This window comes from Poecilia reticulata, chromosome 11 (genome assembly GCF_904066995.2).
Source record: "Poecilia reticulata chromosome 11, P_reticulata-male-v2, whole genome shotgun sequence".
In the NCBI taxonomy this organism is placed as follows: domain Eukaryota; kingdom Metazoa; phylum Chordata; class Actinopteri; order Cyprinodontiformes; family Poeciliidae; genus Poecilia; species Poecilia reticulata.
The window spans coordinates 8420170-8447954 of record NC_088840.1 but is presented as its reverse complement, the minus strand read 5'-3'; the positions used below and the strand labels follow the sequence as shown (position 1 = coordinate 8447954).

Below are 27785 nucleotides of genomic sequence, written 5' to 3'. Positions count from 1 at the left end.
AGTGAACTATGGCATAACTGAAGTTTTTAAATGTGAGATTCAAGTTGGTTGCAACAAAACAAAATGTGGCAAAGGATGAATTATTTCTCCAGTATTTATAATACATAAACTGTCCTCATCCTCAGGATTCACTGCCCTTTATATTTTCAGCCAGGAGATAACTGAAACATGTTTCTTTTTGAACATTGCAGAAACCTGATTTTAACTTCATAACAAATAAAGTAGATTGCTTGGAAATCAAAATCCACTCAACTCATAGAAAATCAGTTTTCTTTAAATGTTTTAATGATCTTAGTGCACCTGTCTGTATTTAAAGTTTCACCCAATCAACAGGGAAAGGAAACAGTATAAATCTCCCTTTAAATATTCACATCGACAGAGTAGGTGAGGAATTAGCAAAACAGGCTTAAAAAAGAAAAAGGTACAAGGTGACTTTTCTTAGGGAGGCCCGAGGGCATCAGCATGGTGGAACAGTTAAAAGAAAAAAATACATTTAATTAAAAACAAGACTTCAGGAAGTCCTCTGCCTGTGCGCATGCGAAGACAAATCTCACATATGCATTATTTGGAAAAAGAGAGGTCTTCAGGGTGTTGCTGATCCACACATTACTTGCATGCTAAATCCTTATACCACCAATGTAAACCTATTTACATGTTGATAATTAGAACAAGAAAGTTAAGGTTGTTCTTTTTTACCACTTGTCCGATACACCTTATGCAGGAGTCTGTTGGCAGAGGACGTAAGTAAGATTGAAAAGGTAAATAACATATAATTGAAGTTAGAAATATGGATCTTATGCCAAGAAATCAATTTGCAAATACTTTATCCCAAAGTGTTAATGATAGCCCAATTAAATGTAATGATGACTGATGCTAATTTAGGATACTCTAATTGCTCCCTGAGAATGTTTTATCTTTATCTAAGCATTGTGAGTCTGATTAAAGGCACAGCATGAAAGGGTTCATAAAGGATTGCTGAATGCTGAAAGAAGACATTCATCAGGACAAATTTCACTCACACTACGGATGTTGTTGGTACAAAACTGTCAGTACAAGACTTTATGCTTCACTGTATCACAAACATATTTTCTGAAATGCAGGTGACAAAGACTGCAGATGGAACCACGACTAATTAGCACCACATTTCCGACTGTCTTTCTAAAAGTCACATTCATTTAGTGGGTGCTGCAGTGTAGACCGGTTGTACCAATTTTAGAAAATCAGTGACAGCTCTCGCAGTCAAAGCAAAAACCATCGCTATTGTTGACAAAAGAATAGACATAAAACTTTTGCTAAATTATCGCAATCTCCATAAAAATTGTTTTGATTTTATGGAATATTTTTGTTGGATTTTTGGGACTTTAGTGTCCTGATAATTTTGCTTCTAAGGGTGTAAAATGAAATGCATTTAGTGAAAAAGTAACTATAAACTATTTTGTTTATTAGCTTATTCATTCAATTCTCTTTCTCTATTAAATTTGTTTGGCTGCTCAGCAGAAAAGTGATGTGCTTTCACATTCACTCAACAATTTAGAATTATTTGAACATCCTAAAGTAGTGAGCTGTTTTTTTGTTGTTGTTTTTTATTAAACTAGCTGTTAAAGTTTTATTTGAGTTCTCAAACACTTAGAGGACAGAAATATCTACCTCAAGGCAGAGAAATGATTAAATATAAATAACTTTACAGATTCTATTTCCTTTCTCTGTGCCTGAAAATCACTTCCTTTTTTTTATCAAATACCATCTTTTTCCTGACTGTGCAGGAACGCTCTGGACAGGAACGCTCTGGAATTTCCTTTGAGCTACCAAGTTTGACGTTATGGTAAAGCACTCTATTGATGAATCCGTAATACTGTTTTAGAAAGAATGCACTCAAGACCAGATACTCAAAAATTGCACAGATGTCAAAAAGCTCAACATTTCAATAAATCATCAATTACCAACAGGTCACGAGGAGAAACGACATGATTGATGGGCATGGACCATGCGTGCATGGCTAAGCAACAGAAGCAGAATAATGCAAAGGTGAAAGGTCAAAGTCAGGCCACTCATAAACTTGTGGGAACTGCATATCGAGAAGAAAAGGAAATGTACTGCACTCCCACACAAAGTAACAGCAACCTTATAAGCAAACATGGGCTGAGGACCTCAGTGCAGAAGAATAAATAGAGGTCATATTCAGTCTGCTTACGTTACATACATGCATAGACACAACATGTCAAAGCTTACCTCTGCAGATGGGCCGGTCATCACTCCAGCCCACATAGCTGTCTGTCACTCGGAGGCAGCTGATGCTCTTTGAGCCTTGCAGTTCGTAACCCTCATCGCAGGAAAAGTGCACTGTTGCTCCTCGCCTGCAGTCAGAGAAAGCGCAGAAAATAAATGAGCTAAAATGTTGGAGAACCAGGAAAACATATTTACTGATAATAATAATAATCATTTTAAAAAGCATGTATATTTTCTTAGCCCTACTGGGTGTGATTTGCAAAAACGACACAAATACCGGATACAGATGACACCCATTTGTCTACGTTACAGGTGACCACTGATACAGACATGGCTTTGACAGGAAACAAGACCCCATAGCTCTTATGGTGATATCAGTCTCCCGGAGGCAGGCTATTGCTGCGCTGTGGCTAAAATAGGAGAGGACCTGTATCTGCTTAAGCTTACACATTTGTCTCATTTGGTTTGCTTCGCATCAGGAAATGTGTCGCACTGGAGCACATTTTAAAAATAAACACCAGGAGGTTGCAGAGCCAGATAAGCTATCAAAAGAAATGCTATTTCTTTGTTGTTTCCGCCATATTTATCTAAATGAAAAGTAAAACTGAATTATCTGATGTTGTTAGTGTTCCTCTTGTTTACCTGAAGTCAGAGCCTTTTCTTTTTCCCCGATCTGGAATCCCAGGATCTGGACACATGTTGTGTCCTTGAGCTACACCCATTTGGGACACTATTGACAGAGAACAAACAAAAAAGTATAGATTGTTCAACAGGTCAAGGACAAAGTATTTATTTTCTGAAAATGCTGTGCCAAATATTACAAAAACAACATACTGCAGAATGCATGGTTAGCTTTTACACTAAATGCTTAACTACTAAAAAAACTATTCTCCATAGGGTAATGAAATTGAATAAATATCCGTTTTATTTTGCCACTGCTTGATATTATGGTTTACATTTTAGAATTCAAGTCTTTAAACATGCATCTTCTGTTTTATTTGTCCAATATGTTTTATTTTTCCTTTTGTCAGTTTTGCGTCACTTTTTTGTGATTAAAATTTTGAAGTTTTTTTTATTTATTAAAAAAAACTGGGAAAGAAATCAAATCAAACAGCTCGATAACTGCTGATCTATCTACAGACAAGTTGTGTTCACAATCCTATTTTTGAGTAAAAGGAAAAAGAAAAATGTTTTTTCAACCACAAAATCTCTGTAAATCTCTGTTTAATCATGTCATTGAGTGCAAAACAGTGAAGTTTCAGTGTCAAGAGGGGTCAGGTAAACTTGGCAAAGTGGGTAAGCCCTGACTGACGGCCAGGGGTCAGAGTTCTACAGGGTCCAATCAATGGGGCACCTGCTCTCTGGCCCGAGTTGCAGACTAATGCGAGACTGCTATAAATTCAAAACAAGGCTCGGCAGTGTCAGCAGAGCTTCCAGGTGCTAAAATATGTAATAAATTCTGAATAAATAAAACTGGGAGAAAGCTGGTTATTCAGGAGAAAAAAATAATAAAAAATTTTGAGCAATTTTTAAAAGAACATAATTGCAAACAATTACAGCATAAAGAGAAAGACGATAAATGAAGCTTGAAGGCTGGATTTATAAATATACAAGATCTCGATAGATCTAGCTGCAGATTTACAAAAGGTGTTGTCCTTTTTGGTGCAATTATGTGACTGCTTTTGTTTAATTTTCACAGAATGGCAGCACTAAATTGCTGAATCTTGTATGTGCTTTTGTTGAATTAGTATCGATGAATTACAGGGTTTGTTTTTTTTTTCAAATGAAAGATGGCCACTAAACCTTGTGCTGCACAATTTACAGCCAAAAGCAGTATTATTTAGAGAAAAAAATAATCAATGCAAAATGCAAAAGTGCCCTCAAAAGCAATAATATTTGCTCACCTGTCTTCACACACACACACACAAACTTGAGTGACATCCTAGTTTTAATCCAAAGGCTTTAATGTGATTTCAGTCTACCCCTTTGCTGCTATACCAGCTTCAGCGTTTCCTGGAAGGCTTTTCATAAGGTTTAGGATTATGTTTATTGGATTTTTTCCACCTCCCCGTTTTTTCAGGCGCACATTTTTGAGGTCACACACTGATGTCAAACGAGAAGGCTTGGCTTCCAGGCTCTGCTTTCGATTCATCCCAAACGTTTGGTCCGTCTGGCTGAGGTCAGTTGTGTTCCTCCACACCAGACTTGTTCATCCTCGCCTTCGTGGCCCATCGCTTTGTGAACTGGTGTGCAGTCGTGTTGAAACAGGAGGGCTCCATCCTCAAGACATTTATTCAATGTTGAGAATATGAAAGCGACAAATATCTACAGAAGCAGCCTCCATGTTTGAGGGTTTGACTGAATATCTGTCGCCATGGATATGACTGAATAATCATGAATTCAATGATTTGGGTTAGACCCAATACATTTAGGAAATGTAGCATGTATGAAAAAACTAGAGATGTGCCGATCAGGTTTTTTTCCTGCCGATTCCGATTCCGATCACCCATGGGGGCCAATCACCAATACCAATCAACCTTACCGAGCACATAATTTTTTATTTTTTTAATCGTAAGCCCTACCGGTTACATTATGTGGAAAAAGGAACCATAAATTCACCTTAATTTAGACAAAAACTTGTTTTTAATAACTTTTTCCAAGAAAAAACAAAACAGGTATTGTGCAAATTGTACTGCTATCAATAGTACTATCTTAAACAGACTGAAAACATATGAAGGCTCTGAAGAGGCTAAATAATGCAAAGAGCCAAAATAAAACCTCTCCACATTGCCAAAAAAATTCAAGTATAAAACTTAACATTCAAAGGCAAATACAGGATCCATTACAATAAACAATCCTGAGTTACTGAATGAAAACTTCCTGATAGCATGGCGGCTAGCTGATTACTGCTAGTTCTGATTGGCTGTTTCTGACTGAGCGGAGTAATTATGCAGAACAGGGAGGAGATCGATTATTTTTTCATTGATTATCTGTCTCATGTTAGGACAGCGAAAGTTTTAATACGTATGTAAAATTATTTTTTTAGGTTAGATGCTGCAGCTTGAAGCAGAGGTTCGGTGTGAGAGTCACTACCAGGTGGAGCAGAAGTGGCGCTCCGTCTGTGAAATATTACTACCTGTAGCGTGTAGCAGCGGTTCAACAGCGAGATCAGAACCAGCGTCTTACATCGCAGCTCGAAGACTTAAATAATTTTGTGGGTTATTTGTTTAGCTTTCTGACTGTCATGCTAATCCGGGAGAATGTTTGTAGCTGTGCGCTGCTTTACCTGCTATCTGATCCTCCATATGTCTTTTTACTGCAGTGAGCCTCGCTGTAGCCAAACTCCGTCAAGTATGGCATTGTTTTTATGCCATATTAGATTCGTCGTGTTGATGCATTTTGACGTGCTTCAATTTTCCGCTGCAACACGCAAACGTCCCCATTCACTCAGTGCGTTATAGTTCCACATTGCTTAGGATTTGTTGCTGCGCGTTTGCGCAGAATTAAGAAAAGAGGACACCAGCTGCACAGACAGGTTGCGAAATGAGGTGATCGGTTCGTGTGATCGGCAACAAGAGACCGTGATCGGCACACCTCTAGAAAAAACCCAAATGACTATCACTGAAACTTTTAGGTGACATTATTACTTTACAGAAGGAAGCACCCGTTAGTGCTACCTGTTACAAAACTGCCACTTCTTTATATGTTATCGTCGTATACTTCACTAAGACTACTACTGTACTGATTCACCCAGTTTATCCACTAAAGAACTGGCTCATAATTTAAAGAGCCTTGGCTTTGAGTAGCTAAGGATTATCAAACTAGAGTCTTCTATTTGATATAGATATCCTCTTTTTTTATCTGAGCCAATGAGGATATCTAGAATGCCTCATCAGGTATAATTAAGTTTATATGAGGGAAGCCAAGTGTCATTAAATCACACGCTGTTATTTGGGATCTGCTCTGATTTGGCCTGTTCCTTCTACACCTCTTGGCCCATTATTGTAATGAGCTGCTTGCACCTGTGTTTGAAGATTAGCACAGATTTGGGGTTTCACCTGTACTACTGGATGCTCCCACAGGCACTAATTATGATTCGCAAACAGCCACACATTTACATGTCTCTGCAAATTTGTCCCGTAAAAACAACAACAAAAAAAGTGTCATTTATTGGCAAGAAATGTCTCATACATTGTAAATAAGTATATATGGTGATAAAATATACAAACAGTAGAAATAAAACAAAAAAAAAATCAAAATTTTACAGTAGCAACTGGAGAGAATCAACACAACAAAAGGAGCTTTCTAGACAGAAGTGTAAATAGAGCAGTTTTCTACTATTTTCAGTCTTCATCTTGCAACTTTGCGTAGTTCTGGATGACTTAATCCTCTCAGTCTGTTGTTGTTTACATGTTTACCTATTGCTGAATGAGATTAATGCTAAGCTGAGAGGACAAAGAAGGTTTAAAAATAGCAACGGAGGCAATTACTGCTGTCTTTTCACAGGTACAAGCATGTGTTTAAAGACTAGACATCACTGTTTTAACTGGCTTTGATGCTTAATGGGTACTTTAAAAGAACAAGGAGCAGAGACAAGAACCTTTGACTTGGTAGTGAGCAAATTTGAATCTATTATAAGAGTAAAAAAATATTTTGTGGAGACATTTTCCCATTTTAATACTTCCTTAGCAACTTATATTCAACATATGAACTGAATCCAACATTTGACAAAGTTCTGAATCCAAAATTGCAAATACCAACTAACCTATAAAAAGATCAAACATAAGCCGGTTACCTGCATTAAGTTTTAACAAGAGTTTGCACAGCTGCAGTTTTCAATCTGTTAACATTTTATATCAGATCCATGCTACGGGTTAAGCTTTCGATATTGAGATGCCAGAAAAAGCACCAAAGTGAAAGGCATCCACAGCATCTTATTACCCTATTTGTCTACCTATTGCTACGCACTGCCTGTCAACTGGCTGAATGAAAGCTGCTACACTTTTTTCTTGCTGAAACAGAAGCAAATTTTTGGCTTTTGGAAATATTTCTGGCTGTGCAAAAAAACACATACAGTCATGGTATAGAAAATAAGGGAGCACCAGCTTTTGCTCTCATTACAATAATGTTATTCAAAAACCAAGCTTTGCATGCATATTTGTTAGGAAGCAGGTGGTAAAGTGGCAATAAGCTGGTTACTCAAGCTCCACTAATCACCTTAAAATATGCAAGCGCTCGGATGATGTTATGATCCATCCTAGGTTAAACTGATCCATTATTTAACCTAAGGATGGATCAGTTTATGTTTATATATATATATATATATATATATATATATATATATATATATATATATATATATATATATATATATATATATATATATATTTAAGATCATCACATCATGTGAATCATATACTTGGTCCATGCTTAAAAACGTACAAATTTACTAATAAACACGCTGGTATGTATGGTACCAAACATGGAAAAACAGGATGGCCAAATAGTTTCTATTTTTCAGCTTTTTAAAACTTTTAGCTTTATTTCACTTATCAAAAGCAATGTCAATGCTGCTATATTTTGTGCTGCTATATTTTTTACCCATGGGTTTGGTAAAGTAAAAAATTATAAGTTAACTTCCATTAAGCAAGAACTGTCAAAGTTACAGAATAAGTGCTGAGAATAAAACCGTATTGCCATGGCAACCCTATATATTTAGCACACCTGACAAATACAGAGGTCTTGAGATAAACCTTTGAAACCAAAACATAATTTAAAGCATCAAATAATGGATCTGCAGCACAGTTAAAAAACAGGCAGTTCTGGTAATATTTAGGCATATCATGTTAAAGTCAGGCTCTGTTTCCCACATTATGATTAAAATGTGCTATCGTTTTTCCCATAATGCAATACGGCTTCTCACAAGCCGTGTTGATTTGTGTTTTTTCAAAAGGTAAGTTTTGTTCAGGGAGGTGCACATGTGCAGTCAAACTCTGGTGCAGATCAGTGAAGCAAACTATGATTGGTCTAAAAACATAGGTTTCAATTCATTTGGATGAAGTGGACCCTGACACTAGGCAATCTGGGTAAAAACAACACAACCAAAGATCTGTTTAGCATGATTGCTTTCAGAAAGAGCTCACATCCACATGGATTGAGGATAACTGTGATAGAAACACAGTCAGACAAAATTATTTCAAAACTGCCGATATTTCAGCAATATAAAAAGTAAGAGTTATAACTTACACACTGATATCTTGTGGTGGTTGTCTTTGCTTGGCAACATCTTCACACCTCTGGATTTGAGTTCAGTCATCTTTTTCACTGTTGACAGCACAGACACAAAGGACAAAAAAGAAGAGTTTTTATAATGACACCAGTATAGTCAACTAGGAGCTTAATGACTGCAGCACATAACTTCCATGCTGCTGATTATAGCACTACCCACTGAGTTATGTTTACATCGATTTGGGGAAAGTAATTTATTAAGTAGCTAAGCAGCTGGATCATTGTCAAAATGTGCAGAATAGTAAAAAGGTTTATGTTTAGAATGATGGCGTTATTTATTTTGACTTATAAAAGGAAAGATTTTACACTGAGGAATAAAGCTCAACAATGTGAAATGTCTTCATTCCCGTGGAGTCCTTGAGGAATACATTTTTATTCAGAGAATATGATTAATGAAGGAACTATACAAACAAAAGATGTGGTTTAAGTAGTGGAGCCTTGTAATAGCAGCAGTGAGAATGAAAGCCAAGTCATGATGGTAGAATAAAAAGCTAATATTTGTTCCTCAGTTTTAAAAAAATACATATCTCTTCAGCATTATCAAAGACCCAAATAAACTGTTTAGTCTCTTTGTGACAGTGGAATTAAGGATATTTTTTGAAATGGCATCCTTTGCTCTGTTTTAGCTGTTTTTTTGTCTCTCAAAGATATCTGAGCCACATGTCAAAAAGTCTGTTTTAAGATGGTTGTGATAAAAGAAAAACAATTAAAAAGATGTGCTCTCTCAACTGAACAAAAAATGAAAACGGCTCGTTCCTGGTATTTGGTGTCTAAACTGACAACTTATTCGGGTTCTAAAGCAACATGTCAGCTTTCTGACATAATGTTTGACACATAAAAATGAATGTTCTGATCAAGCTGATTTTGGTGTTCAGATGATGAATGAATGGATTTTAAGAACAAGGCTGCTCGAAACGTGTTACATGATAAAAATATAACCGCTTATAAATCATTGAATGGTTGAATCCTGTTTTTTATCCTTCTTTCTGAACACACCATGGGTAAAAATTAAAAGGATCTTCTCTCAGTTCTCTGTTAGAATCTGATCTTGTTAAAATCTTGGTCAACATTTGTCAAACAGTGAACCTGCAATGGAATAAGCTTGTATTTTACATTCCAGGCATTTCTCCTTTTTTATTTTGTAATTTTCACAATACTCCCCCCGCTTCCAATTATCTCGCCGGTGGATGGCTGGAGGTAAAATCCTCACATATGACCATTTTTGTAGAAGATCTAATCCTTTTTCAGAGCTCATCCCCTCTTAGAGGTGCCCCTTGCACTGCTAACAGTTATGAGGAAGAAAATGGATGCCCGTTGCAAAAAAAAAAGGTTTAACAAGTGTGTGTTTTTGTGAGCGTGTCGTTTCTGCGTGTGTGCGTGTTTGCACAAAAGTAATTGGCTCAGAAGTAAGGATCTTGCAATTTTTTCAGAGCAATGTTGAGAGTCCTCTGCCAATACAGAAAGCATACAGTATACCTTCTTCTACCCAAACATTTTGAGAATTGGTAAAACAGCAACAGTTTAACGTGAACAAGAAAACCATTTGACAGAAATTACCCAACAAAGTTGTTACTAACCTTAGTTATGCTATTTGTCGATTTACAATAAATGAATACGTTTTTTTCAACCACTAATGAAAATGTGAAATATCTTTACTGTTAACCCTTTTGATAAACATGTGCTAAACCAGAAATAAGGTTAAAGGTCATAAATTCTGGCAACTTGAGTCAGAATTAATATTTTTGTCATTTTACAAAAATTGGAAATCAGAGGCTGTCAAGAAAGCAACATTTTGTGCATTTATGTATGATATTAAAAAAGGTCATAACAAAGGTGAACGTACCGTGCATAGTTAGCAATATGTCTATAACACTTTGATGTTCTATTAATTCATCTCTTGATCTTACCCTGGTACTGGGCACTGAAACCTCTCAACCTGTGGTTGCCATCTGACGTAAAGTGAAGTCGAAGCCAGTTCTTGCTGCTAATGATGGGCGAGGGAAGGTTGGGACCAGTAAACCTGCAAAAGGAGAGACGTAGAACATCATCAAGAAGTCTGCAAAGCAACGTTTATCGGAATAGGTTACAGCTACACCAACATTACAGTTATCCTGTTTCTACATAAATTAAATGCAAAATTGAAGATATGAATCAAAGTCCCCTGTGCGTCTATCAATACATCCTACCTGAGCTCAGACACTCAGATAAATCTAGTAAGCTTCTCTTGCTCAATATTTTCTTATTTTCTATTCAATCCTCCATTATTTGACACTGTGGATGCTTATGCTTTGCTTTAGTGGCATATGGCAGTTATGTAATCCATTATGTTTAGCATAAAATCAAACCTAATGACACCCAATATCTCATGGCACTTGGCAGAAACTGCCGGTTTTCCCTAGCGACCGCCTTGTTTGTTTTTCTTAATTATACAAAAACTCGAAAACAAATGCGTCCACAACTCAAGAGGTGGTAATGGGGTATTCCTAGAACAGCTATCAAAGTGAATGTTGTGGTGCTTAAGAGAACATGTAACATTAACAACTTTTAATCAAGTTATGATCCCAACATTAAAAAAGAACTAAGGCAAACCAGTACCGACTTTTGATGAGAAAAACAATTTATTTTATTGCTTTGGAGAAGCAATGGCGAATTATACACTTAAACTGCCTCTTGATCTGTATTTTAATGAGGCATGTTGCTCACCATGCCCTTGTTCTGCTGTTAGAGCCAAAGTCATTTAGAGACGCATCATGTTTTATCTTGAGACGCACAAAAACAAGCATGCACCCACACTCAAACACGTATTTTCCATCCACAGAAAAACACTGAGACGTGTATTTGAATGTGATTGTGAATTCCCTAGGTGCAAATTACATTTTCCTGACATCATTGACCTTATTTAACTATTCATATGTACAATTAGAGAGGACATATTGTAAGAAACATTCTTTTGACTGTATTAATTGCTCACACTAGTAGTTGCCCATTTGGCATTGTGACCAAGGTTATATTGAATATGTACAGTATACGAAGTTTGCTTTTTCATTGATGGTAACCAGAAAGGTAACCATGGGAAAAAAATACGTAACACTTCAGATTGTTGAAATAACTGACTCTCCATGTACATGTGTTCAGTTTGTTAAACAGAAATGTAACGACTGACTTTTCTCAAAACAGATTTTACATCAAAAAGTTACAGATGGCCCCAGGTAAAAACAGCAACAACAAAAAAAGAAAACAACACAGGTCTTATTCATTTTATTCTACTCATATGCTATTAAATATTTTCCTACTTGGAGTGTTTTATGTTTCAAACATGCTGGAAATAAATCGTTCCATCATTTTAAAATTGAATTTATTCTTTCTTATTCTTTCTAATTTCAAGGTGAAAAAGGGTTAAGGACAACCAAGAGTGTCCTCAAAGCAACAGGCATGTCTCCTCTTGAGGAGTGAACTATAGGACTTGCTATAACCACTGTAGAGTTTATTAAATATTGGCAGCAGGTGCGTCTGAGTGTATCTGCTCACAGTGAAGACTTCTAAATGAAGGCCTTGTTACAAAAAGTGCAAGAACACAGCTTCTGTTCAATAAAGACATCAAGGACGAACTGTACTTCTGCAGGGCGTACAGAAGTTTTATCAATTTTACTACAGGATGTGTCATCTTTCTGATTACAATTTTTACCACAGAATAAAAGGCCAGTGCTACTATGAGTTCCCGTGTCGTGTTCACAGAGAGACATCCAAATACAAGCTATGTGCAGTTACTTTTTTTTTCAAGGGATCGTGTTTGCTCAAAACATTGCAAAAACTAAATTTTCTTATTTTAATGTAAAGCATAAGCGTGCCACAATGTGGCTTGAGATGAAAAACGTTTTGGTTCATACCACATGTTCAAATAGGTAGTTGTCTTTTACATTCATTTCAGTACACACAAAATGAAATTATAACAGCATAAAACATGAACTGAGCATTCATTTGCAAATGTAAGAGTATGACTTTAAGAGTTAAGAAAAGCAGAGAGAAAACATAAACAGGGTGATCCACCCATGTTTCTTTGAACAAATGCCTGGGTCACAACACCCTGGAGTCATAAAGCAGTAAAGTTAGTTATGTGAAATTAAATGGAACCTTGTTAGCAGAGAACATGTAGATAAATACAGATTCCTAAGGCAAACTCTGCTAGATGACCAAGGAGTTAAGGATTAAGCAAATAATGATACAGCTCAGATGAAGACATCTCAAAATATCACTGTAGCTCAATGGGTTTTTTTTCTTCATTTCTTGCATTTTTAAGCTAAACTTCGAGCTCATTGTTAAGGCAAACTTAAGGTACAAACACAAAATTCCTCGAGTGCAGCGATAAAGGTCTCACAAAGTGCAACGTAAAGTGCAATGTGGCAAGTTCAAAAGTTCTTTTCTGCCTGACTATATAAGATTCAGTGCTGGAACTGTCTCAAAGGAGCAGAGCTATATAAGTTTCCATGTCCAGGTCCGAAAGGTCCTCAGTCTGACTTCTGATGACTGTGGAAGAAAATGTATGTTGGGCAACACAAGGTGATCCAAAAGTCTGTAGGTTATGTGGTGCACTCAAGCTTTGGGACCTAAGTGTTACGCTTGCCACTGAGCTAGAGAAGGAAATTCCTCTGATGTAGTTTGTTTGTCATGATACTTATGAACTTTAAAAACTCACCAAAAAGATTTAAGAAGTCAGTTTAATTCTTTGCTCAGGGTCATCCACCAATTAGCATTCAGTCTCCAAGGTAATTAACTGCTGCACTGTTCGATTGGAGGTAGTAGGGAAAAAACAAGCAAGCAAGCAGAGTAGTTGTTTATTTCAAGAAAGGTCTAAGCTGTGTATATAGCTCTAACCATCTTCACTCTGCCAGCTGCGATGTCCCTCAAAAGTTGCTAATGGACTGTTTTCCTCCACACCAAAGTGTCTGTTATCCTACATTATTGAAGGATATCCTCATCTCAATCAGAAAAAAAACACCTGCTGTCATTTGTGCCCAAAATAAGCAAGAGAAGTGGATGCAAATGCATAGGCAGCCATTCACAGTCTGACTGACTAAACTGCACAAGCACCAATGAATTTCCCATTTAATTCGACATAAATTAACTTCCAACTCATTGGAAGGATTTTAGACAAACCACCCTCATCCTATTTAACAAACTTTATAGATGTAAGTGTCTATTTCCTAGTTTATATTATGCGTTTCATGTCTGCTATTCTCCATTCAAAGGCTAGGAGGTCAAATTATTCTATGCATAATCAGCAAAGGGCAGAGTTGAAGAGCCAAAGATCATCAGCTCCAAATCAAGATCAAAGTTTTTCAAAGTTTTTTTTTTTATAGTTTCATTTTGATATACCATGTGATGAAGAAGCATAGATTTGTGTGTGGGTGTTTTGCATGGGCTTAAAAGAAAGGGAGGCAGTTTCTTTGTAAAGAACATTCCCAATAATTGCTCTCACTTAGGGAGATCAATCAGAGCTCTGCTCAGTATGCAGAAACTGATGCTTGCAGCAGACCTCAGGGTCACGGTGACTTTACAAAGCCAAAACTTTCGGCATTTTAATGAGATTATATGAATTACCATATGCGCTAGCCGAACATGTAAACGAAAATGTTCAAACCAGCACACCTATAGCAACAGTTAGCGTAATAAACGTGCGGCTAATAATAGACCCTCTGCTTTTTACTCTTCCTTTAAACTATTTTGCCCTAAGAGAACATTGCTTCTTTATGAGGCAAAGTGAATCACGGTGGGAGACTTTTAAGCCCAGAATGGCAATATTAAGGAAATGGACAAGTTGCTGTGACCTTCAGATGTAACTGTAGCCACACAAAAAAAGCACAAAGGGATTTAAATAAACCACTTCTGCAACAAACGTAAAACCCAAATCATTATTACTTAAAAAAAAAAGAAAAAACTATGATCCAAGTGATCAATGAAAGCCTTCACTCACTCGAGAGGATGAGGCCAAAATATAACAAGAGGCCTTGAGGGCAATTATGTCTCATGAGTTGCTTTTTTTTTTCCTGAAGTGAAGTGCAGAGTAGAAAAAAAAAGTTACAGACCCATCAGAGCCAACATGTCTACTCCAACCATACGCTGCCTGGTTCGACAGAGCCAATATGTCTCTTCTTCCTCCTCTTTCACTTCTCATGTGTTATTCATGGGCAGACCTTTGGCCTCATCAGAAGAAGTTTTTAAATCTTCTGAGAGACTCTTTTCTTCCTCTTCCCACAAAACATATTCTGGCCTCAAAGAACACATAATAGGACACTGATTAAAGGATATTTCCTTTTGGGAAGAACACTCTTCATCTTTTCTCCCATTCTTGTACTCCATAAAAAAAAAAAGTTCTTGCTTTTTTGTTATAATTTTTCATCGCTCTCTAAACGGCTCCCTGCGGTCACAACAATTTATCAGTGAAAAGCAGCGATCAAAAAACCGCGAGCTCCGTTCCCAGGGTTTGAGATGACCTCGGATGTAAAAAGCCTGATTGATCAAGCAACCTTAAGTCCACAACCAGTTGTTTTATATTCAGCACTTGGGCTACATATTTAAAGACAGCAACAACATGAGGGGAAAAATGTTTTGATCAAGCGTTTACTCTGTCAAATAGCTTGGAGCATATATGGAAATAAAAAAGTAAGCTTGAAAGCTACTGTGGATGTTTTATTTTCTAGGTTAATTCATAGTCAGTGTTATGGATATTAGCACTCAAAGACTGACTTCTAATTCAGATATTTTAAGGAAATGCTGTTGCCTTGGATGAAATTTCACTTTTTCCATTTAATTCATTTTTTTCCCCTTCATTGGAAATAAAAAAAGACACATTCTCTATAAAGTGGTAAAGCATGTTAACAATTCAAGATCAGTCAAGGCTGACTATACTAGAATTATACAAAGTTACTATCCAAAAAGCTATTTCATTCTTCACTTTTACTAAATACATTTTTCCTTACGCCAGAAAACTTATATGATCCCTTGTGGGAAAGATATGCCTACTCAAGAAAAATCATATTTTTGGGGTTTATTTGTTTTTTAGGTTTCAGAAAAAAAAGATCAAAACTGTAGAAGAAATAAACATTATTAAGAGTCTATTTAGTTTTTCCAATACTTGGAAAGAAACATTGAAACTAAATGAATAAATACATTTAATATAACTACATAAATAAATGAGTCGGTTTGCTGTGTGAATTCTATGCAGATATTGCAGGACAAAAGATGCTGATCAAAACTAATATTTTATGATCATCTAGAACTACAATCATTTTCTTTTAGGTCAGACTGGCCAGTTAAGATATTGGACAAATCCAGTTTTCTTTTCAAGGATATACAAACTACATACAAACTCCATTGGGCCTTTTTTAGCCTTCACAATTAAATTGGGGGTACATTGAGGATAAAATAATACAAATGCACTTCAGATTCCTAAAAAAAAAAAAAAAAAAGCTAAAATCTTATTTTCCAAGCTGTTCTGAGCCTCTTCGACTCCAGGCCTCCTTTTGAGCAATATGGCTGAAAATAACATGCCCAAAATGAATTGAATGTATCTCAAGAACTACAGAGTTTATTTTAATTGTTTTGGTATCAAAACAAAGGCAAGACCCTAGAGAACATGTTACAGCTCTAAAAACCACCCTGCCTGTTACTGAGGAAAGTGTATTAATATGATAAACAGCAGAAATTAAGAAAAAAATCAATTTCCGCCTAAAAAAAACCACTTCAATCTATGAATGCTCCTTTCAAAACATGCAGTGAAAGCCAAAAAAAGTAGCAACAACAGTACACAATCTGACCTTTTACTGTGCCAAGTTTCATGAAAAAAAAGTCAATCATATGACTTTTAGAGAGGTGCTACTAGATAAAAATCTAGGCGGACCTTCCAAATGAGCCATTTTGGCACAATTTGTGCCATTTGAACTTTCTTAGTTTTTATTTCTGTAGGGTCTGTTTTAATCATTTATTATTTTCATATAATAAATTATTTATCATAAATAAGTAATTACATCTAATAATTGTTTTTGGGGGTTCTTTTGAAAAATCCACATTGCATTCATTCATAAAAAGAGAAAAAAATAGACAATTTGTAATAGACTGAAAATGGACCAGATTAACTCACAATAACACTTCAAATAGAATTATACAATAATGAAAATGCAAATAGCAATGAAAACTAAGTTGTCAAAATGATATGATCAGAGGAAAAACTAATATATCTCATAATTACATTACAATAACTGCGCTCTGCGCTCTGTGCGTAAAACCTCCCAATTCCCCATTCATTTTTTCAAAACTACGCGGGGCAGTTTCTCGGGAACCCATTGGTCAATTTTGACGATTGACATGTCGTTCGAACCGTCAGAGCCAATAGAATCTGAGGGCGTTGACATTAATACGGAAACTAAAGTCATTCACCAATTACAGCGAAAAAAAGGCATGTGACGTAAATTGACCAATTTTGACCCGGCATTTTGTGAATCCACATAAAACACGGAAATGCCTCTGTGCCGAACCAAAAACCATGTGAGATGTACTCAGGGAAAAGGGATTATCGGACCAGGTGGAAATATTTACTCTAATATGGATTATGACCACGAAACGGCAAAGGTAGGACTGGATTTTTGATTTTAGCTTCGTGAAATGAGCTATTTCTGTTTTTCTTCTTTAGCTGCTGGTTCATTGAGTTTTGCACGTAGCGTGGTGACTCTAGTATTGTTAAAAACCGCAGAGCTTCGGCTTCACTCTGATTAATAGTTTTTGTACATCGGGCCTCCTTGCTCTTTTACTATTGCGTTTTTTACCGGGTGTGCCTCGTTAGCCTCGTTAGCGTCTAATTGCGTTTCTTTTTATCAATCTGCTTAGTGTTCATTCTGGGTGTTGTTGAGGAAGAAAATATCGATCCTATCATTTAGAAGAGCTTTTTCCCTTTACGTGGATATGCAATATGCCTATATTGATAAATGTATAGCATGTGTTTTTAATTGATCTTGTTGCGGCAAGCGCCGAGGACCCAAATGTGGGTCCTCTAGCGACAGAGAGGTTTACTAAACTCAAAACAAAGTGCACTGAATAGCAAACTGTTGTCAATTAATTTACAGACAAAAAAACAACAAAAACGGTTCTAATTTTGTTTATTCATTCAAAAAAAGGGAGCTCTTCGATCTATAACGAGTCATTGCTTATAAAGGATTGGTGTGCCACTGAGTGATAAAAAAAAATAAAAAATCTAGGTCAATTTTATAGAATATTAAATGTGTAAAGGAATTTAGTTAAACTGTTTCATTCTAACCAAAAAGTGGCATGATCAAGGACTTACTTTTCATGAAAGATAAAGACTGTCACAAATACAAATTGTAGAGTGCTGATGAAGAAATGATACATTCCTAATACCTTGGATCACCTTCACCATAACGACTCAAGAGGTACAAATTGAATGTTTGACATCTGCAGTCAAATAAAAATATGGGTGTCGTCGAAGTGCACACCATTTCCTCAGCCCCTTTCTTTTTTTGTTAATTTCCGTCAAGCCTGTCATACACCCTGCATCGTTGACCGTTATTACTTCCCAAGCCGATAAACATGGATAAACACACCAATAATCAGGTGACGATATTAAACAACGTACATGTCTCTGTAATCACAGGCAGGATTCAATATGTGGTTAACAGAGGAAAAAAAAACAAAAAACAAAAAAAACAAATGAGTTTCCAAGGTCATACTTAAAAGCAGCTGTGATAAGCGAGTGTTCCATGTAGATCTATCAAACACAGCAATAAACAAACTCCAATAATATCCCGGGGATGATTACAGGGACATTACAATTCTCTGCTTCAGGAGGCTTAACATATAAAGAGACAGAGAAGGGCTCCAAAGGAACCATCAATGTGTGGCTAGGGAAGGCAGCTAACACAAACGGCAATGAAATGTAAGAAATACCATCATTCTCTGCAACTACTTTTGAATTATTTAGTTGGATTTAGCATGTGGCACTAAAAGAAAATACCTCCCCACAAGTGTCAATGAATAAATCCGACAGCAACAGTTCCAGCATTTAACCATGTCACAGTTTTTCCTCGTCTCGCGTGTCATGTTCGGTGAAGTATGCAAAAACAACGTGCGAGAAAAAAATCAAATAAATCAAATGCTGAAACTTATCAAAACAGGATTTCATATAGTTGTTTTAGTGACATTAATAATTGCAGAATCTGTCAGTTTACGTTTGGTATTCGTACAATGTTGGGAATTTTGCTTCCTTGTCTTCTCAGTGTTTATATTTGTGCTACTCTGTGACTGGTGTTCATGAGCAGGGGCTTTTCTCAAAGTGACTCTCAGACGATGATGCAGCATGCGAGGAGACAGGTGAAACCATGCTAATGATATTGAACCTGGCAAAACCGTCACATCCTCCCAAACACACACACGGCTTGCTGTACTCCCCTGACGTCTCGGTATCCCGAAATAACTACATCGGTATGTTTGGCGTGAAGCTTTTGAAGTATCTGTGTGCAGGTCTGTTTTGATTTATTTTTGCATGATTCTGATTAAATCTTTATAAACGACATATAAGATACTTGACATTTTGCATTTATTAAAAGAGAAACTTAGCGCTCTGCTCATTTGAGCATATAGATGTCAGGAGTTTCTTTCGAATTGTCCCCGACTTCAGTCGGCCCTCCCACATTAAGATACTTTAATTGAAACGGAATCGAGTCAGCCTACCTGCTTTGAACTCACTGCTAATGTTTCAGTTTTTCATTTGCCCATGTTACCTTTCATCTATGTCAATGTCATTACGTGGTGTTTATTCATAACCACTTCATTCCTATTGCTTTGAATAATAGAGTAAAAAAACAAGTTAACTCTGCAGGCATTCATAAATTGTTCCCAGCAAGCGCTGGGTTTGCTCAGAAGTTATTGTGGAGAGGTCATGAGCATACTCTCCTGTCTGTTTTCCTGTATTCTGCCAAAGCTCTAAGTGATCATTATGTCTGTCATATCAAGCTTCTCCCTGACACCTTAAAAGCTTGGACTGTCTGACGTGTGCCAGGTTCATCAAGGAATTTCTATGGTGATTTTTTTTTTTTTGTTATTTAAGTAATGTTATTGATAAAGTGCATAGAATAATGATGGGACACTTTCTTAAAAAAGTAAATAACTTTATATATATATATTGCGGTTGCTACAATTATTTTCTATTATTCTGTGATGCAAAACTGATATCCAACTCTTTCTCTCTCTGCTACCATGTGATGATTCAAATTCAGTTTTTTTATTTTATGAATTACAAATATTAATATTTCTTAATATTAAGAAATAATGTCTGCGTACATTAACAATTTACACATCTTCACAAAAACACATGTATAGTTACATTAAACAATTGCTTTCTTAGAACCAAACTGAAATTGCAAACCTGTCCCTGCATAGCAGAAAATCTACAAATTACTTCTTTACAACACACATTAAATAACTCTTTAATTTAACCATTCATGCATTTATTCCAACTATAAATGAATCTTAATAAACCTTTCAGTGATTGATCATTAATAGTTTGTATTAGGACAAACTATTAATGCATGCAAACCTACTCATAGCATACAAGAGAGAGACTTTCCCGTTACCTGCACAAACATAACTTTGTTAAAAAGCAACAGCCAAATGAACAGACAACATACTTTTGTAGAAAGTAAAGATTTATTTTTCTCAAAACTTCTAACAACTTTTGTGCTTCCCTCAGTAAAACAGAAAAAAGCTGAGTCGTCCTCTCGCAGTGCCAACTGCCACTCCGAGTGTTGCACTGTATGTTGCAAAAATATTCACTGCAAATATTTTTGATCCATGTTTTGAATATTTTAAGTGCGTCTCTGCGGTAGGCAGGACTGAACTGAAGTGAACCTAAAAGGTGAAGTAGAAATGAAAGGAAAAGATCACATTTACAGTGAGACAACATGTCAACCAAACATCACTGTATTTTAGTACTTAATATTAAAGAATTATGCTTAAATTAAGATATTACTACAACATTCAATACGTTTATAGCTGGATACAGTACCAATACCAGCACAGCCTTGGTTCTACATCGCTGGATACAGTACCAAGGTAAGATGGTTGTGTTTGCAGCAACAAAATGCAACAACTAAAAAATTTATGTAGCATACTTTGATTTCATCATTGAGAAAAGCCTCTTATTTTCTCAGCTTTTTTAGGTCATTGTGGTCATTTAATGTATGATTGATTTACCAGCAGACCATTAGTAACTGCAACTTACCGGCAATCATAAAACCTAATGGCATGCAAACCTATGTGGCTATAAAATCTGCATGTGTACACTTTTTATATTAAAGGTGCTGAATACTGCATACTTAGAGTGCCAGCCTTGAAAGCATAAACCCCAAGGCTCCACAGAATAGAGCCCTTATTATATAGCATAGAAGCAGGAGCATAAAAAGCTATATAATAAAAATGCAAAAACAGAAACGTGTTTAAATGATGCATTAGAGTCCGTCTATGTTTAATATGTCAGACTATTTGTCCAGTTTTTTTTTCTGCTTTAATTAGAGGAAGATGAACATTTGAGAGCAGACGGGGGAAAGCCCAACTGAGCCTGGAAGGAAGGGAGGAAACAGAAAACAGTAACATTCAAAAGATCAGACACTTCTATTGATTCAACATTAATGGGTAAGAGTGTGTAAACCCGCAAACTGTGGATTTAGTAGCTCCTAACTAAACACTTAAGTTTTAATCGTGATGGCTAACTCCACCATCCATTTGCTACATTTACTCCTATATTTCCCTAAGTAGTCTTATCTTTCCTGGTAGTTGCCATTGATTCCTTCCTCATTACCCACTGCACAACTTCCTGGCAGCTTTCCATGTGGAGAAAGAACATCAGATTAAAGCAAAGTCACACGAACATCTACAAGGTAAGACGCTTGGGAAAATTATAGAAAATTACTTCAAGTGTAACTTGAAAAGTTGATAAGAACATCTCAACCAGACCAATAAGTACTATCAAACAAGAGTAAAAGAACTGGGGCCATTTCCCCAGGAGTGTAACGACATGAAATGTCATTTAGGAAAACTACAAGCAGTTAAATGATAAACTTTCTATTACTCTGACTTGTTGTAATTTTGCCTTCTGTTTTTATCTGTATTCCCCACTGCGTGCATCACTTCTATGATGACATTTTGAAGAGTCACATACAGGCATGAAAAAGTCCACTATTCACATCTTTATCTAAGAGCCAGTGGTCATGCACTTGTAGGCAGTCGAGCAAAACGAATTTGAAACAACTCAAAATCTTGACAGAAGAAAGTAGCAAGACAGTTTAGTTCCTAGTGAGTGGATGAGCAACAGGAGGCAAACTGACTGTTTTTATCTTTTAGGTTAGTTGTAGAACAACTGAAGTGACAATCTGGTGAAAATCTAGTATGGACAAAAAGATACAGCTGACTGAAGTGCAGCTGGACAAGTTCATCAAGCGATCCAAAGTCACAGTGTATAAACCCGTGACTTTTGTTGATGATTGTGATCTGCAGCAGGTAGCAAAGTGAGATCAAATCCATTTTGGAGCTGAAACCGTACGATGACATTTATTTGCTGTTTTATGCTTTATTGTTATTGCCCGTTAGTTTTCTCTTTTAGTATCATCTTTGTTATAGCAACGTGCAGACTTTGCTACATAAAAAAAACAACAACAAAAAACATACCAGTTTGCCAGTATTTTGAAAGTTTAAAACAAGAAATGTATCAATTTACTATACTGGTGATATTGTGATACGTTGTGTAGCTTTTTTCCTTCATTTTCAAACCATGGATTGAATAGAGCTTTGTAATATTTTTTTAATCTTTTTATACTTTTTCTTAGTCTGTTAACCAGCTCTAAACACCTCACAACTTTATGCCTGACCTGTCTGTGTTCCTTGACCTCAAACTGCTTGTGAGAAAATGTTCTCCAACAAGCCTCTGAAAGCAGCTATATTTATACTGAGTAAATTACACAAAGATGGAAACATTACTAAATAGGTGACTTCTGAAGGTAATTTGCTACAATTTCACACTTTGTAGACCTTCTAGTTGTTTTCTTTGGATCTTTATGTTCTATTTTGTGTTTGGTTTATCACATAAAATCTTGATGATGCGTTGATGTTGTAATGAGACAAAATGTGCTTTGATGTGATTCACAGAATAGCTCAAATCAAAAAAGTCTCCAAATCTGAGGAGAGTATTTGAAACAATCTGTTACTAAACTGCCTACTTTCAGCAACAAACAAAGTTTGCCTTCAAATCAGCAACAGTATTTTTAATTAAACTAAAGGACAATGTTGGCAAAGGAAAAAATAAAAATTTCACTCTCTACGAATAAGGTAGCCTGGAAGCGCATAAGGTTCAACAGTGGATCAAACTGCTTTCTTCATCAATAGTTTTTGCATCCATGTTGCAGTGCTAAATTTTCAGCTTTACAAAAAATAAAACTTTTTATAAGATACTATTTCTGTCAAACTCCTCAAAATAAATCATTTCAACAATCTGACCAGTCCTCACACAAATTATAAAGGAGAAAAGTTGTTTCACAGTGATGCAAGTTCAGAAGGAATACACAAGCGACAAACTGCTGTGAGAAAAACGAGTGACTCACTCATGCACTAACAACCTCCTAAACAAGGCCACATCATATGTGTTCACTGCTTCTCCGTCTGCATTGTTCTCGCCGTCTCTCTGAGTTCGTTTGAATGGGTCTCCCAGCGTTTGTCTCTTAATTAGTTAGAAAGTCACAAACGTAGCGATTCTATTGTGAGCTCAAAGATTTCCCCTAATTTGTGAACGAAAGGACGACTTTATTCAGTGGATGCGTTCACAAACACCTTTGATTTTCACAGCCTTTTTGAAGAGATTAGGGATTCATCGCCCTCTATTGCTAAACCTCCTTGTAATCTTGGTATATAGTCACTCTTTTCATTATTTGTACAACAACAAAAAAAATATACATGTCCAATTGAGCGATAATAAGCTGGTTAAAAAGCTGGGTAAAATCAAGCCATCTCAAAAGCTGCTGCTGTGCATCTTCTCAGAAATATACAAGTCCCTTGACCCTGTTGTGTTGACGCAGTCGACAGATAAATAAAAAAATTCCATGTCTTTCTGGCTGGTTGTGAATATCGTGAAAATACCATAACTAGCCAACAACTAGCAGCTAACAGCTAAAATCTGTGTCTAGTATGGAGTTTCCATTAGGTGGTAGGCTAAAGGGTGATTTCTTTTTAATCAGTCTGACAGCTTTTGAACAATCTGACAGTTGAGAGGCAAGATAGCTTTTTTTAGTATGAGAGTACTTATTTATGCTTGAATGACAAACCTCCAGTCACTAGGTGGCAGAAGTGCTCAAAATAGAAATGGTAACCTTCACAGGCGCACCAATGTACAAAGCTGATGAAGGAAGTTTTTTTTTTTTAAAGAAAAATGGTGGTGACGCCCAGAGGCAAGTAAAGTAGGTGACAAAAGCCAGTAAAAAAAAAGTCAAAGAATACACTGTGAATGCAAAATGTTATGGTATTTTCATGTCTTCTGATAAGTCAAAATATCAGCATTACTGCTGCTAATTATGCTTAAAAAAACAACATACTTTTTAAAAAAGGAATAAGCTGAAAAGTAACCAATTGTGAAAAAAGTTCCTAATGTTACTGTGTTTAATTGCATATGCAAGTGGATCGTTTGCACTTTTGCTTTATTGAGAATCACACAGACTAATTTGATTCATCTGTTTTGAAAACCAGGTGATCATATAAAGTATACTGGAATAGTTATTTCTATCTAGTTTTTCCAATTTGGGTGTGGTGGTGGGTTATTTTACATTTATTACAGATTATTTCAAAACTATGTTATTTAGGAAAAATATAAAAAAATTTAAAAGAATCATTAGTTTTCTCCAAAACTGCATCTTGTTGTTTTCTTATAAATCGAATATCATGTATTAAATCATCTTATAAGCTAGGTCTATCATTAATCCTCTACTTAATACAGAACTGTGGAAAAGAGGTTCTGCACAGTCACTGGAGTCGCTGAAGTCCACAAAAGAGTTTGTTTGGCTGGTAGGATGACATAGCAGCTTTAGTAATTATTGACATTTAGTTTTAAACGATGGCTGCCGTCTTCACAAAAAGTAAAACATATAGAAATGACTGCTCTAACATTTTTGAAAGATTTAATGTAAAAGCCACTAGTGTATAAAACACAGTTCCGTAACCATATACAGAACACCAAAATTTTATGACGTTGGTACTCATGTAGCTAAACTTTAGACAAGCTGAAGAGACAGAGCAAAAAGGTAAGTACACACTAACTGCTTCTGGTGGAATTAAGACGACTACAGGCCACTCGGGGAAGTCAGACGGGTTTGATGAACCGATCATTAGTAAGTTTAAGCACCTCGCTAAGAAAATAACCTTTAACAATTCTCCTTTCTGGAGCCTTCAGGCTGGTGCAGCACGGTTCCAGGGAGGAAAGACGTCAGCCATAATCTCAGAAAAGCAATTGTTGCTGCCCATCATTCCACAAAGCATTACAATGCAATTTCCGAACAATTTGGAAGCTGTCATGCTACAGTGAGTGTGATTATGCACTAGTGAAAACTGTCAAGAAAGTTGCCAATCCTCTCAGGAGTGGATATCCGATTAAATTCACTTCTAGGTCACAGTTTCATGCTGACAGAAAATACAAAGAACTCTAGAGAAACATGTAAACACTTAATATAATGAGAGAGATTTAACCAAAACATAAATAAAAAATCCATATTCATACTAGAGCTATACATTACAAAGTCTTAATTGTCATTACAACATCAGTGTTTAGTAGAGTATTAATATTCAAGTCCACAAATTTATGCTGTGCATACCAATAACATATTTGACTAGATTTGACTAGATGGATTAGATTAACACTATTTGAAACCCAAATTGATATATATTTAAGCGATTAAGATGCTAAAGAAGGTGCCATCAAATAACATTTTTCAGGGAGAGCTGTGGATAATCACTTAGAGTGCACATGTACACTAACAAGTAAATACCACACCAACATGTTTTAAGGACAATAGTCCATAAAAGAGAAAACTTTGATACAGCTCTGTTGAATTAGGCCAAAGTTAGAATTGTTGGTGCTGGTAGATATTTTGCAGAAAGAAAATAGTGGGAATCATTAGATTCATGCAGTTAATAAATTAGGCTAAATAAAGTTCTCCATTATTTCATTATTTGATACTAACCAGTTAATCAAGCGAAAAATGGCTGATTTGATACTTAAATAAGTAATTTTAATATAACCTAATCAGCAATACAAAATAAAATGCACTCCACTAATATTATCTGCCTCAGGAAACAAAGGCAAACCCTCTCAGCCCCACAAATTAACATGTCATTTGGTAACAATTTATTTGAAGGGGTGTACATAAGAATGACAAGATACTGTCATAAACATGACATAACACCTGTCATGAACATAAAGAAGTCTTTATGAATCTTTATGACAGTTGTCATGAAGCATCATTCGGTAAATAATGACACTTAATGCAAAGTTGATCTAAAAATTGCATTGAAAGTCCATTAAAAATGCCAACTTTGCATTAATTTATCATAATGTCATGTCAGTCTTATGCACACCCCTTCAAATAAAGTGCTACCTGTCATTTTTAACACAACAGTTCACTGGAGTTTTCAGGTACCAACTCAAGAAGTCCAACAAGGCTGCAAAGCTACTGCATCAAAAGGTGAATCTGAGAAATGTTCCTAGTTTTCTGTCCACCTCCACAGAAAAGGTCCCTATCTAACCAGTCTCATCTTTGCTATCGTTTATTTTTTAAAGGTAGTTGTCAACCATGACAAGTAGCAGGTGTAGCCACTGCAGCAACCCAATTACTGCGCTAATTCAGAGAAACTGTGATGCTATGAAATTTTATTTGACAAATAAATTCCTGATCTTGTTTCACGCTAAAGTCTAGGTTGAAAGAAGTGTTTCATCTTAAAACTGCTAAAGCATTGTTTGATCTTCACTCGCATGTCTAACAATAGATGGCATACAGAGCAGGCAGAGTTGTACTTCAAAGTTATCTGAGCAAAGTGGAAGTGGGCCAAGTTCTCTTCCATTAGACGGCACAGAGTGGAGATATTCACTCTTGCTGATACAGCTTGATGTCTCTTTCCATTAGTTTTTATTGGTCTTCCAGTCAAAAAAAAAACATTTAACCAGGATAGTAAATGCTCATATATTTTTTTTTTTTATTGCTGTATATTTTATTCAGCCTTAAACGGGTATTAACCTATTTTCTGTGTTCCCGCTTTAGTCTTCCTTATCTCCCTCAGCACTGTTGAGAGGATACTGCAGGTAAATATTAACGTCATCAATCAACTAAAGTGGCAGCAGCAAGGATGGAAAACACCTCAAGGTAGAAGAGATGAGCTTTCATTTATACATCTCACATAACTATGATAGATTTGTCATAAAACCACCATCTAATTAAAATGACTCAATCTGCTTCCTCCTGAGTCAGCAGTGACCCTTCACCCCACCTGTCACCCGATCTGTGGAGCATCCATCACTTCTGCTTTCACATGTTACAGTAAGAAGCAACCATTAGTACGTTTTCAAATAGCACAAGAGAAGTTTATACATGTAAAAAATACTGCCTTAAAAAAAGACATGCAGCTAAAAAACAGAATTATACAACCTTTAACAAGTCCTTGTTGAGCTCCATTTCAGATGCCCTGGTGTTACCCTCTAATTAAATGTAGTTTTTTTTTTAACAAGTTGCACATCTCTGCCAGAACACAGAAGGAAAAACGTGCCTCTCAGCAACATTTCCCTGTCATTATCTTGTTTGCATTCGCATCCATCTTTGCTATTCCCAAGACAAAAACAAAACAGTTTTTGCAAAAAGCATAGATAGTGCAACTGCAGTTCAGCTGAGGACTGTTGCTTACTCTTCGAACTTGTATTTTTATTGTTTTTTTTATAAACAATTGCTGTGTGGAAATTTTGTTTCTAATTTAGATGTATGCCATCACTTATTTAACGAGCAATTATTCAGATTGCGATAAGGACCGCACATGAGGGCAGCACCATGCAGCTCATAAAAGGGATGCATGTAAATGATTTGAATACAGGATTGAACTATATAAAAAAAACAAACGTCAGTAAGTTCTTTGCAACAGCATAAAAATACATTAAATCTTTTCAGATCAGTCTAGTCACAACCAAAATG

General features: G+C 36.1%; 1 protein-coding gene across 2 annotated transcripts in view; it reads right to left on the bottom strand.

Moving 5' to 3' along the window:
• csmd2 (CUB and Sushi multiple domains 2) overlaps positions 1-27785 on the bottom strand; it is a 245317-nt gene that overhangs the window by 120385 nt on the left and 97147 nt on the right. For both annotated transcript variants that reach the window (XM_081612677.1, XM_081612678.1), the window contains exons 6-9: positions 10422-10534; positions 8473-8550; positions 2869-2956; positions 2230-2354 (exon numbers count right to left, since the gene is read on the bottom strand). In XM_081612677.1, the coding sequence (XP_081468803.1) occupies positions 2230-2354; positions 2869-2956; positions 8473-8550; positions 10422-10534 (404 nt within the window). The remainder of the gene's footprint in view (positions 1-2229; positions 2355-2868; positions 2957-8472; positions 8551-10421; positions 10535-27785) is intronic.